Genomic DNA, 13,850 nt, shown 5'->3' on the forward strand with positions numbered 1-13,850 from the left:
CTAAAATAGCATAGAGATTGCTGCTGACTCCGAATTATAACAGGAAGGAAGATGTGTGTTGGTCTTGTTGTGGCCAATGATGATGGATTAGCTCTCAGTCAGGTGGGTATAGGAAGCAAGCTACGAGTCAGATGTCTTCGGCGTTGTGTTCTGCAAAGACTTTTTGTAAGTGCAGTAATATTCTATGAGGATAACTGACAGTAAACCTGCCAAAAAAAACAGTGATCTCCAAACTGCGGCCACTGAAACCAACAATGGGCATAATGCCTCCCACTGGGACCAGCGATGGGGACTATTTCTCCCCCTAATACCATAGCTGGGGCATTGTTTACTCCCATTGACACCAACAATGGGGCATTATTTCTCCATCTAATACCAAAGTTGTGGCATTGTTTACTCCCACTGGGCTCAGTTTGGCCCCCTGAAGTCTGAAGGACTGTAAACTGGCCCTTTGTTTAGAAAGTTTGGTGACCTCTAATATAAATTATGGACTTCAGGGTTTCAGCTTTGACATTCATGTGCAGTTCCAATGCCATTTGAGACCCCTCTCGGTTGTCTCCACTTACACACATGGGTGTTAATTTATTAAAGGAAAAACAACTGTGCACTGCAAGTTCAGTTGCTCCAGAGCTTAGTAAATGAGGTAAACCTTAACCACTTTAGCCCCGGATTGATTTGCCCCCTTTCTGACCAGGCCCTATTTTGCGTTTCGGCACTGCGTTACTTTAACAGACAATTGCGCGGTCGTGCGACGCTGTACCCAAACAAAATTTACGTCCTTTTTTTTCCCACAAATAGAGCTTTCTTTTGGTGGTATTTGATCACCTGTGCGATTTTTATTTTTTGCGCTATAAACAAAAAAGAGCGACAATTTTGAAAAAAAATATATATATATATATTTTTCACATTCTGCTATATGACATTCTAAAAAAAAAAATTAATAAATCAAAATTTTTTAACATTTTAGGCCGATTTGTTTTCTGCTACATATTTTTGGTAAAAAAAAAAGCGCAATAAGCGTATTTTGATTGGTTTGCGCAAAAGTTATCGCGTCTACTAACTACGGGAAAGATTTATGTCATTTTTATTGTTTTTTTTTTACTAGTAATGGCGGCGATCAGCGATTTTTTGCGGGACTGCGACATTGCGGCGGACAGATCGGACCCCTAACTGACATTTTTGACACTTTTGGGGGGACCAGTGATGTTACTACAGTAATCAGTGCTAAATAATATGCACTGTTACTGTAAAAATTACACTGGCAGGGAAGGGGTTAATACTGGGGGTGATCACGGGGTTAAATGTATGCCTAAGTGTGCTTACTGACTGTGTGGGGAGAAGGGTTCTGTGACAGGCACACCAAGATCGGTGTTTCAGCTTAGCTGAAACCCTTGATCTCTCCCTACCTGTGTGACAGAAGACAGTCTTCTGTCAGCTTCTCTGATGATCACGGGAGGCCGGTGGCAATCGCCGCCGCTCCTCCCATGGCCCACCTCCCGCTGTGTCTGAAAATACTGACTTGTGTGTGTGTGTGGGGGGGGGGGGGGGGGGTTCTCTGACAGGCACAGAGATCGCAGTTTCAGCATAGCTTAAACTGCTGATCTGTCCCTGCCTGCCAGTGAGAAGATCCGCCTGCTTTGTTAACATAAGCAGGCGGATCTTCTCTCCATTTCCCGGACAATCCAGCGAGGAAGGTGGTAATCGCTGCCTCTCCTCCACCCGGCCTGACTCCCACTGTGTCTAAACACAGCGGGAGCGCGCCTCCGGCGTCGCGCGTGCACCGCTGAAACCCCTTCCCCTTCAGTCAACGTAGTACTACGTGACTGGACCCAGGGGAGCCGCACTGCCGCAGTAATATTACTGCGAGCAGTCGGCAACTGCTTAACATAACAAAGGATACCCAATCACGTGCAAGGAAAATTGAAAAAAAAAAACAGAATTTTTGCTTGCAAATGATTGGATGATGGAAGTTAGCGGAGCTTCTGCTCATTTACTAATCTCTGGAGCAACTGCACTTGCAGAGTGCAACTTCACTTTGCGAAGTGCACAGTCCATTTGCCTTTAGTAAAACCACCCCCATTGTATACATTTTACCTACATGATGGAAGGGATAATATTCACACCTCCCAATTTTTTGAGATGGGAACGAGGGACACCAATTAGCAAAAGTATGTAGGTACAGGACACACCCCCTGCTACGCCCCCTTAAAGGAGAATTATACCCCAAAAAAAAAATGATTAGGTAAACCCACAATTGCTTTTTTTACCACTACTATTTCTTTATACTGGCTTTTGAAATGTACAAATGCAGAAATTTAGAAATTGGATGAAAGGTTTAGCACTGGGAAACACTTTTTGAAAGATACAAAGTTCATTTTATTTACAAATATATAGATCAGACCAAAATGAGGGACAAATGTGGAGGAAAGAGGGACAGAGTGACTTTGTTCCAAATCAGAGACAGTCCCTCGAAATCAGGGACAGTTGGGAGCTATGAATATTGAAGATCAGTTTATAGCCTTGTAAATATCCAAAAACAACATCACCATTTTTAAGAGGCAAAGCAAAAAAAAAGAAAAGTAGAATTTTAAAGGCCAATAAAAAAGGAGGGATGGTCACAATCATATAAAATAATAAATTTTATTACATCCATGAAGCATAAAAATCATTGAAACAGAACACAAAATATAAACATGGTAAAAAAAAAAATGAGTGATCGGCCGGTATCGGTTTTTCGTTGCCGATACCGATATTTTGGCCAATGCATAATGGTATCGGCCGATATTGGCCAAAATTTTCGCACATTTAAAAAAAATAAAACATTTATTTTTAGCCTTTGACAGGTACCCTTGTGGAGGAATCTGGGATTCTAAAAGACCCCAAACCCCTCCTCTGCACTTTCAAAGCATTCAAAACGCCAATTTTGGCTGTTTTGAATGCTGCCATGTTTTTGAATCTGGCGCCAGTACCCGGAAGTGATGTCATGACATTACTTCATTGCTTATATCCTTTAATTTGTACACATGTGAGTAGCATATTCAATAACAGTTGTTAACGGAATTATGCTATGTGACATCATTTTACCCTTCTATGAGCAATATTTGGAATATCGGCAAAATCGGCCAGTTCCGGGGCCGATACAGATATATCGGCAAAAGTTAATATCGGCCCTCGATCTATCGGCCTTGCCGATAATTGGTCGATCCCTAAAAAAAATATTCCTCATGGGAATATTGTTGGGTACAAAGGGTCCCTGCTTATGACGTAGGTTAGGGGGCTTAAAACTATGGCCCTCCAGCTGTTCAGGAACTACAATTCCCATCATGCCTAGTCATGTCTGTGAATGTTAGAGTTTTACCATGCCTCATGGAAAGAGTAGTTCCACAACAGCTGGAGGGCCGTAGTTTGAGGATCCCTGATGTAGGTCTTTAAAGCCAACATGTTTCGCCACAGGCTTCTTCAGGGCTAGACAGACCTTACAGTACTTATCTAACCACTAAATGCGCTAGGAGAGTTCCCTCTAGGGCAGGTGCCGGGACCATATAAACGGAAACGACCATTCGTGTTTGTGGTAAGGTAATTCTACACTGATGGAACCTTCCAGGAGAAACAGCAGACCCAAAATGTGCAACAAATACACTTCATCTATGGTGGACCGATTCCTATTACCAAACTATATACAGGTGGTCCCTTCACTCTCCAATACAGACACTTAGACAGTCATATATTCCCTCTCTATTTTCCTGGCTCCAGGCTCAACATCAAGTATCCAGACCCGTTCTCCACCCTTGTCACATATAATATCGTCTGTGGTCGTTCCTACTAAACATTACAATTTACATAAAACACAAAAAATTCTTTGCAGCTATTCTCAGGTCATGTACAACAAAAGACAGTGCAGTGGCATTAAACTGGCTTTGAACTAGATTATATTTCAAGTCTTGGCAGCACATCTTCTACTCCCAGCAACCAATCAAATTACAACATGCCATTTAGTCCACTGTGGCTTAAGAATGAAAGCTAACTCCTAATTCGCTGCCTTTGTGCTTTTTTATTTAACTCATGGGTGGCCTTTTAGAAGGAAATACTTGCAAAAATCTGCTGCTTCATAGCTCAGATGTTTGTCTGTACTCTGTCAATCAACTGCCATTTTTCCCCTTTCATCAACTGCCACTTTTTGCAATGAATCCTGTAAAAATCCAAAACACAGCACCAAACAAAAGACATAAAGCCAACTTGTTTTAAGTCAGTCCGTTTGAATTAGTAGTTGGTAGGGCCAGTAGAAGATGGGTCAGAATTAAGTGTTCTCATAGATGCTTTCTGGCTCATCGGACATTTCATGGGCGGCCACCAAATGGCGTAAAGATCTGGGCCTCACAGCGGAGTAGGTAGAATTCTAAAAAAAAAATAAACATAAATAAATACAACTAAGTCATAATAAAACAATGCAACCACCTCCCTAACGCTGGACTGTATCAAAATGGCAGGAAGGTGGCCGTTTTCAAATGGCATTGCAGAAATAAGGCACAGGGTGGCCAGTGAACTGATTAGGCACAGAGGTGATCTGATTGGCTCTGTGTCTTTTGATTAGTAAATCATTAGTAAGACCTCATCTGGAATATGCAGTTCAGTTTTTGGCACCAGTTCTTAAAAAGGATATCGGGGAACTGGAGAAAGTGCAGAGAAGGGCAACCAAACTGATAAGAGGCATGGTGGAGCTCAGCTATGAGAAAAGATTATAGGAACTGAATTTATTCTCTCTTGAGAAGAGGAGATTAATGGGGGGGATATGATCAACAGGTCTAAATACATAAGGGGTCCATATAATGAACTTGGTGTTGAGTTGTTCACTTTAGGGTCAACACAGAGGACAGGGGGGCACTCTTTGCGTCTGGAGGAAAACATATTTCGCCTCCAAATACGGAAAGGTTTCTTCACCGTAAGAGCTGTGAAAATGTGGAATAGACTCCCTCCAGTGGTATGTTCTCGAATAGACTCCCTCCAGAGGTGGTTCTGGCCAGCTCACTAGATTGCTTTAAAAAAGTCCTGGATTCTTTCCTGGGTGTACATAATATAAATGGGTACTAATATTTATAGGTAAAGTTGATCCAGGGAATATCCGATTGCCTCTCGGGGGATCAGGAAGGATTTTTTTCTCCTGCTGTAGCAAATTGGATCATCCTTTGCTGGGGTTTTTTTTTTTCGCCTTCCTCTGGATCAACTGTGGGTATAGGATTGTGTATATGGGATTGTATGGTTGGGTTTTCTTTACCTTTTTTTTTATCGGTTGAGCCAGATGGACTTGTGTCTTTTTTCAACCTGACTAACTAACTATGTAAGGGGTCACACACTATTGACCACTGACATTTAAAGGGACACACTTCACCCACAACCACTACAAGGCAACATCTACCAACCTTGTTTAAGGCACTTTGCAATACTCACATTTACTTCTTCATCTGTCCTCAGTGGTACATCTGTAATATCAGCAATAACAAGTTATAAGAATTCAATACTTGATGCACAGTGCTGAGTAAAGAGCTGTTTTACATTTTTGCAACAACAAAGCCCAGTTCTGGAATCCAATTTTTCCAACTTTGACGTGGAGCACATATGCCAGAAGTGAAACAAGAGGATCAGCACTAAGGTGGTTCTAAAGCCTAAACATTTTTTTACCTTAACCACTTTAAGACCGGAAGATTTTCCTGCTTAACGTCCAGGCCACTTTTTTCAACTTGGCACTGCGCGACTTTAACTGACAATTGCGCGGTCATGCAACGCCGTACCCAAACAAAATTTACGTCCTTTTTTTTCCCACAAACAGAGCTTTTTTTGGTGGCATTTGATCACCTCTGCGTTTTTAATTTTTTGCAATATTAATAAAAAAAGAGCGAAAATTTTGCGAAAAAATTGACATTTTCTACTTTGACAGTTAAAAAATATCCAATATATTCAATTTTTGTCATATATTTAGGCCAAAATGTATTTAGCTACATGTCTTTGACAAAAAAATTCTCAATGAGCGTATTTTTAACCACTTTAAGACCGTAAGATTTTAATCCATTCCTGACCAGGCCATATTTTGCGATTCGGCACTGCGTTATTTTAACGGACAATTGCGCAATCGTGCGACGCTGTACCCAAATTAAATGTATGTCATTTTTTTCCCTACAAATAGAGCTTTCTTTTGGTGGTATTTGATCACCTGTGCGATTTTTAATTTTGGAAAAAAAGAGCGACAATTTTGAAAAAAAAAAAAAAACAATATTTTTCACATTTTGATATATAACATTCCCCAAAAAAAATTTTAGAAATCAAAATTTTTTAACATTTTAGGCCAATTTGTTTTCTGCTACATATTTTTGGTAAAAAAAAAATCACAATAAGCGTTTTTTGATTGGTTTGCGCAAAAGTTATCGCGGAAAGATTTGTCATTTTTATTGTTTATTTATTTTTTTTACTAGGGACTGCGACATTGCGGCGGACAGATCGGACCCCTAACTGACATTTTTGGGGGGAACCAGTAACATTAATACAGTAATCAGTGCTATAAATATGCACTGTTACTGTAATAATGACACTGGCAGGGAATGGGTTAACACTGTTGGTGATCAAGGGGTTAAATGTGTGCCTCATGCTTACTGACGTGTGGGGGGGGGGAGGGGGTTGTGTGACACAGACACAGATCGCAGGTTCAGCTATGCTGAATCCTGTGATCTGTCCCTGCCTGTCACAGAGAAGATCCGCCTGCTTTGTTTACACAAGCGGGCAGATTTCCTCAGTCTTTCCCCAACGATCGGGGAAGAGCGGCGGTGATCACTGCCTCTCCTCTCCTGTCTAAACACAGCGGGAGCGAGCCTCCGGTGGCGCGTGCGCGCCGCCGAGAGAGGGAGGAGTCCAGCAACGTAGGTCTACGTCGCTGGACCCAGCCGAGCCGCTCTGCTGCAGTAGCAGCAACACAAGCAGTCGGCAAGTGGTTAATGCATTCCTTGCATTCCTTGCATTAAGGTAAAAGATGTTTAGGTATCAGCATTTCCCTCGCCCCCACTTTTGCTTACCTGAGCCCTCGTTCAATCCAGCACTGTGCACGTCTGCAGCTCTTCTCTCCCCTCTCTTCTGGGTCTTGCTGGCTTTGCTGGGGCAAAGGGAGCCATTGGCTCCCAGTACTGTCAATCAAAGCCAGTGATGAGGGAGCGGGAGGCGGGGCCAAGTCTCGCTGTCTGTGTCAATAGGCGCAGCAGTGGGGCTCGGGTTCGAGCACGCGCTAGTGCTGCCATGGGAAGCGGCTTCCCATGGGGGCACTGGACAGAGGTGAGGATCCAGGAGCGCTGGCGGGGGGCCCAAAAAGAGAAGGTTCACAGCTGTTTTGTTCAGTTCCATTGCACAGAGCAGGTAGGTATAAACATGTTTGATATATGAGTGCACATGCTCAGCATCATATCCAGAAGTTGTCTTTGGGAAATAGACGTATGAGTGCTGCCAGCATTGCTGCAGAGGTTGAAGGAGTGCGGGGGTCAACCTGTCAGTGCTCAGACCATACGCCGCACACTGCATCAAATTGGTCTGCATGGTTGTCTTCCTAGAAGGAAGCCTCTTCTAAAGATGATGCACAAGAAAGCCTGCAAACTGTTTGCTGAAGACAAGCAGACTAAGAACATGGATTACTGGAACCATGTCCTGTGGTCTAATGAGACCAAGATAAACTTATTTGGTTCAGATGGTGTCAAGCGCATGTGGCGGCAACCAGGTGAGGAGTACAAAGACAAGTGTGTCTTGCCTACAGTCAAGCATGGTGGTGGGAGTGTCATGGTCTGGGGCTGCATGAGTGCTGCCGGCACTGGGGAGCTACAGTTCATTGAGGGAACCATGAATGCCAACATGTACTGTGACATACTGAAGCAGAGCATGATCCCCTCCCTTCAGAGACTGGGCCACAGGGCAATATTCCAACATGATAACGACCCCAAACACACCTCCAATACGACCACTGCCTTGCTAAAGAAACTGAGGGTAAAGGTGATAGACTGGCCAAGCATTTCTCCAGACCTAAACCCTATTGAGCATCTGTGGGGCATCCTCAAACAGAAGGCGGAGGAGCGCAAGGTCTCTAACATCCACCAGCTCCGTTATATCGTCATGAAGGCATGGAAGAGGACTCCAGTGGCAACCTGTGAAGCTCTGGTGAACTGCATGCCCAAGAGGTTCAAGGCAGTGCTGAAAAATAATAGTGGCCACACAAAATATTGACACTTTGGGCCCAATTTTGGCATCGCTTAGGTGTGTACTCACTACTTTGCATTGCAGCAGTGTAATTTCTTCATTGTTGTCACATAAAAAGATACAATGAAATATTTACAAAAATGTGACGGTAGTACTCACTTTTGTGAGATACTGTATATCCAGCACCACTAAGAAATGTAACGATCACATATACTTTAAGATAAAAATTATTTATACTGTATTACCTGTCAATGGCTCTTGATTGTTTACAGAAGAACGACGTTGACAGAACATGTAGAGCAACCCAAGGATAGCAAGGATGAGGAAAAGTAGAGCTACTGGGCAAATTATAAGAAGATATGTGCTAATGGTTCCTGTGAAAAAACAGTACTCAAGTTAAAAATCATCATTGCTACATGCAGGTCTCTATATATTTATATTAATTATATACTTCCCCCATCTGCTCATTATTGAGGAAGTTGTCCTATATAAAGTCCTCTTTAAACCTTTCTCATGAAGGACTTCTCAAAAGCTCAGGGATCACTGAGAAAAGTCCAACCCTGATAAGATTTTAGCTCATTTTCCCATTCTTAACTAATTTGGCCCCATGCCAAAATCTTACATTTTATTTATTTATTTCAAATCAAATTTTATTTGTTTAGTAGGGAATGGGGAATGCCACCTAAGGGCAATTCTGTGGGCCATAAAAAAGGCACACAAAACAGTAGTCAGTATATGAGGGTCCAAAGAGGAGGAGTCAATGTAGCCCAATAGACAGGTGAGTGGTTCAACTGAAAGATTTACCTCCAATAGCCCATTAAGTGTACCCACCACCTCCACCCAATACCTTTGGAGTTTGGGACAAGGCCATAAATGGTGAATAAGGGAGCCAGGATTTAAATTTTGTTAATAAATGTAATCAAATTCTCAAATTAAATTAAAAATAAATTACACGTCAGTTAAGTAAGTGACACATTTTAGCATCAGTATTAGGAACTTCTGTTTTTACTACACATTCACCAATTACAAAAAACTCTAGAAAATGGCAGATGAACTCAGAAAGTTTGAATCTGCTTGGCAACTTCAAGATGTAGTTATAGTTCTTAGGTCAGGAATATGTGATAAATAAGGCCCACCTATCTCAACGTTACACTGTGAAATTGCATCCTCCTCTGTTGGTTGGTTTCCATATAGATATAGAGTAGATTAAAATAGTGTTGGGCCAGTGACACAAGATATACATGGTAAAATAAGGATGAAACCAGGTCCTTGGGTACAAAGTACACTTCTTTATGAGAGGTTGGGTTAGTGGCACCAAATACATAATAGCTGTAAGCATAAGAGCAGAACCAGGTTCTTGGGTACAAAGTAGCCTTCCCTAGGGTACCTTGGGTGGTGTGTTTGTTAAAGTTTAGGTAAACTCTAAATCTATGTTTCAGTATAATTGACACCATGCCTAACTGCTTTCAGTCTTCTTAGTCAAATTAGCAGCAGCATTGTAAGCCTACAGTGCAAGCTCTTGAGTTGCCCATTGGGTTGCCCAGCTGGTGGATTTAATAGGCAGCCCAATGGCCAACTTTAGGAGGCAAGCTGACAATGCTGCTGCTAATTGTGAGGAAGTTTGTTGGCAGGTGCAGTCTTTACTCTCCACTACAGGTGATGTTCAACCAAAGCAGAAATGCAGAAGAGGAAGGTAGTTGGGGGAAGTTGGTTCCTCTATCACTTCCTGCGGTCACAAGGAGATCTCTCCCAGGGACTCCAGGGACCATCTAAGGTCAGGCAGAGTCTACTTAAGACAGTGGCTCCCAGGTTTGGCACGCTTTATGCGAGTGGCTAGTGTAGGGACAGATTCCCCATCTGGCAGGGACAGTACTTAGGAAAGGAAAAAGGTAGGAAAAGGTTCCTGAGGAGTTGGGACAGTGCAGGGATTTCAAGCTTCTCTCTAGGAAGCCTCACCTTTGGGTGTGGACCAGCCAGGTCACATTTCGGATTTCACTCCTCATTGCAGACGCCGTCAGCATCTTCAAGTCTTCAGACCTCTATCATAGTTTGTAAGTGGGTCAAGACAGGTGTGCCTACCCACCAGGCCATAGTAAGATGTACTGAACTATTCTACAATATAACTCTATTGAGTAACCTGGACTCTGTGTGTTCACTGCCCACCACACTGCACCTTGCTCACAAGTTGTTTAGTGTTGTTTCCTTACAACAGGAAGTGCACTTACTGGCAGGGTATCCTTGTGTAGCACCCTACAGGTAGGGCCTAGTGGGCCTTGCCTGCCTAACAGCAGGGCCATGATTTCTGTTAGGGTGTCATGGGTTCCAGATGTGTTTGCTGAGGGGAAAGTCTCCCCACTGGCTCCTATGAGAGGCTTCTCATAGGGTAGTGGAGGGAGCCCAATCAGGAGACACATTCAAGCTTATAGCTACCCCAGGAGGCAGATTATGCCGCAAAGGATTCTGGGAGTGGATATAAGTTTGGGGAAAGTGCGTGACACGGTGTCTTTGGCAGGAGCAGAGTCCCAGGAGGGAGAGAACGGCTGTCTCTCCTCCTGTCTGAGGAAGTGGATGTCTCGGGGTGCCGCCTGGGAATCCAGAGAGTGTTGAGTTGAGCTGAGGGGATTCAGTGTGCCGAGAACCTGCGGAGAACGAGAGGGGTCCAGTCCCAGGAAAGCCTACACATTTTAGAAGGGTTTGATCTCTAGAAAGCGTGTGTGTTTGCCTCCGTCCCTTAATATTAACCCTGGGGTTGGTTGGTGACTAAGTATTTTGAAAGGTTATTCGTGACATTAGTGGTATGGTGACTTTTATTTGGGATCTTTGACTCTGTTCATCCATGCTAGTTGAGCTTGGAAAGTGGACAGTGGTTATCCTACGCGTTTCGGCGATGTTATAGCCTTTGTCAAGAATTATATATCACCATATCTGAAAGGTATTAAGATATAATTTCAATATTATGCAGATCATTGGTATTTAAGCCATGGTGTAAAGTAATTTTGTACATACATACATACATTTGGTTTATTTGCCTGTTCCATGTATATTTCTTTTGTCCCTTGTTCGCAGTGAGAACCCTTTGGTGTGCTGTCCTGGAATGGTACATAGTTACAGTGTTTATATGTGTATCTTTTTTATGCCTACACAGGTCGTGAGTACTGAGGATTGCCCCTGGGGGTCTGCCTAGAGTCAGAGGGGACCACTCCGGAAGAGGTTCTAGGATCCAGTGTCAACTAGCTGAGGAAAGGGGGTACCTAGTTTGAGGACCCTGAAGTTACTGGGGGGGTACAGAGTCAGTGAACCCCGAAGAGTTCAAGGTTAAAGGGGGCCCTGAACTGTACAGAGTGTGAGTTGAGAGTTGCAGCCATACAGGAACCTACAACAAACTACCTCAATCCAGTGCAAGGCTGGGGGGGGGGGAGTAGTCAGTGACTTTGCAGTACCGCAGTTTCAGTAGTTCTATAATCCACAGTCCTGGATCTTCTCGACTTAAAGTCGAGGATTCAGCACTTCTATAAAGTTACAGTGTGTTCTGAGAGTCAGTGAGCGTTGGCTAGCGTCAGCTGGCGTCAAGGCAGCGTTAACAGACATTTTCCCTGGATAATGTCCCAAGTGTATTTAGTTGAGCCTAAGGAGTATCCCAATCATTCCCTTCTCCCATCCCCTTATCTGCAATAAAACCACAAAAGAAAGATGCCAGAGTTGTCAATGTCTCAGTTCTCACACCCAGGGTCGCAGCTCACATGGGCTGGAGAGGTAACCGGTAACAATGGCAGACCCAGATCAGGCCACAGGCCTGGAAACCTTGCTATACTTGTAAGAAACTTTGCAACGGAGTCTCAAAAAATTCTACAGTCATTATACTTCTGAGGTCACCAGAACATCATTGTTTTTTTTTATCTACATTATTTCTATGCGGAAACCAAGAGACAGAGGAGAACACAATTTCATTTGAGATAGAGGGGCCTTATTTTCAAAGTTTTCTTAGCTAAGAACATCTAACGATGTGACGCCCATTTTCCGCTCTTACTGCTCAGTCACTGATATCTTCTCTAGGTTTTTCTCATGGGTCCTTAGTATTTTTGTATTTGCGGACCAAGAAAGATGTTGCCCTTGTACAAGAGCACAGGGCTTACCTTATCCCGTCTCCCAACAATTGCTTACGACATGTTGAGATTGTACATTGAGCTGTGCATAAGCACCTATCAGTGTGCATTTAGGCAAAATTTGCTTTTTAGCAGAATAGACTCTGTGGGGTCAATTTATCAATAAACAAAAAGAGAGCGTAAATTTTGCAAAAATAACAATATTTTTCACATTTTTTTATATGAAATTCCCCCCCAAAAAAATGTCAAAATCTAATTTTTTTAACATTTTAGGCCAATTTGTTTTCTACTACATATGTTTGGTAAAAAAATAGCAATAAGCATATTTTGATTGGTTTGCACAAAAGTTATTGCGTTTACTAACTAAGGGAAAGATTTTTGTTGTTTTTTTTTTTTAACGAGTAATGGCGGCGACCTGCGATTTTTTTTGTGGGACTGTGACATTGCGGCGGACAGATCGGACCCTTGACTGACATTTTTGACACTTTTGGGGGTACCAGTGACATTACTACAGTAATCAGTGCTATACATATGCACTGTTACTGTAAAAATGACACTGGCAGGGAAGGGGTTAACTTTATTGGTGATGCAGGGGTTAAGTGTGTCCCTAGGGGGCGTGCTTCTAACTGTCAAGGGGTGTGGCTAGTGGTGTAACAACAGAGACATACGATCCTACGTAGCAGGGCCGTATGATCTCTGTTCTTACACAGGGGAGAATGACAGGCGGCTTTGTTTACATCAGCCGCCTGCCTTTCTCCCTCTCCACCGGGAGATCGCGAGGGGCCACACGCGCGGGGATGTGCAGGAGCGAGCGGGGGCGGGAACGCGCCTCCGACGGCGCGCGCTCGCCCCCTAGAGCCTCACAGGCTAGCGACGTAGTCCTACATCGCTTTGCCTGTGAGGGGCTGACTGCCGCAGTAAATATACTGTGGGCGGTTGGCAAGTGGTTAAATTCCCCCCCCCCCCCCAAAAATAAAAATAAAAAATGTCAGGGGTCATTACTACCCTCCCTTACTCTATCCAAAATGAAAAAACGATTTTGCCGATACTTTTCAACAACATTTACCCAATGAGCCACACATATTTAAAGCTTAGGTGGAGAATGTGTGAGTTGTGGGTGAAATGTATGTGAAAACATTCATATTTAGTTCCCCTTTGAGATTTCTTCATATGCTTTACTGACATTAGATATGTTCATAACTGACTATGCTCACCTTCAACGACCACGCTTACGACTGCACTTCTTTTCTTCACCCCATTGTATAGAGTTCTTGCTTCACAGAAATATTTCCCAGAATCCTCCAGTTGAGCAGATGAGATTATATATTGATGTGATGAATTAAATCTCTGAACCTTCTTTTCATTCTGGTAGAACGCAAACTGCATTTCCATGTCAATTCTTAACCTGAATATACTTGTGTTACATATTAGAATAATTCTGTTGCCTTCTCGGGGGAATTCTAGGTTCGTTACAATGTCAGGGTGAGAGAAGAGCTCTGCATAGACATTAATACAATTGTAAGCAAA

General features: G+C 43.1%; 2 protein-coding genes across 2 annotated transcripts in view; both read right to left on the reverse strand.

Moving 5' to 3' along the window:
- LOC309569099 (Fc receptor-like protein 3) overlaps nt 1–4,110 on the reverse strand; it is a gene marked incomplete at both ends in the record, with an annotated part of 49,582 nt that extends 45,472 nt beyond the window's left edge. The window contains one exon of the mRNA XM_082274863.1: nt 4,089–4,110. Coding sequence (XP_082130989.1) covers nt 4,089–4,110 — 22 coding nt within the window. The remainder of the gene's footprint in view (nt 1–4,088) is intronic.
- Nucleotides 4,111–4,129: 19 nt separating this feature from the next.
- LOC309569100 (Fc receptor-like protein 4) overlaps nt 4,130–13,850 on the reverse strand; it is a gene marked incomplete at its 5' end in the record, with an annotated part of 51,443 nt that continues 41,722 nt past the window's right edge. Inside the window, 4 exons of the mRNA XM_082274864.1 lie at nt 4,130–4,396; nt 5,446–5,477; nt 8,466–8,594; nt 13,538–13,819. Coding sequence (XP_082130990.1) covers nt 4,298–4,396; nt 5,446–5,477; nt 8,466–8,594; nt 13,538–13,819 — 542 coding nt within the window. The 3' untranslated portion in view covers nt 4,130–4,297. The remainder of the gene's footprint in view (nt 4,397–5,445; nt 5,478–8,465; nt 8,595–13,537; nt 13,820–13,850) is intronic.

The sequence above is a fragment of the Pelophylax lessonae genome (genome assembly GCF_965119305.1).
Source record: "Pelophylax lessonae genome assembly, chromosome: 13".
In the NCBI taxonomy this organism is placed as follows: Eukaryota; Metazoa; Chordata; class Amphibia; order Anura; family Ranidae; genus Pelophylax; species Pelophylax lessonae.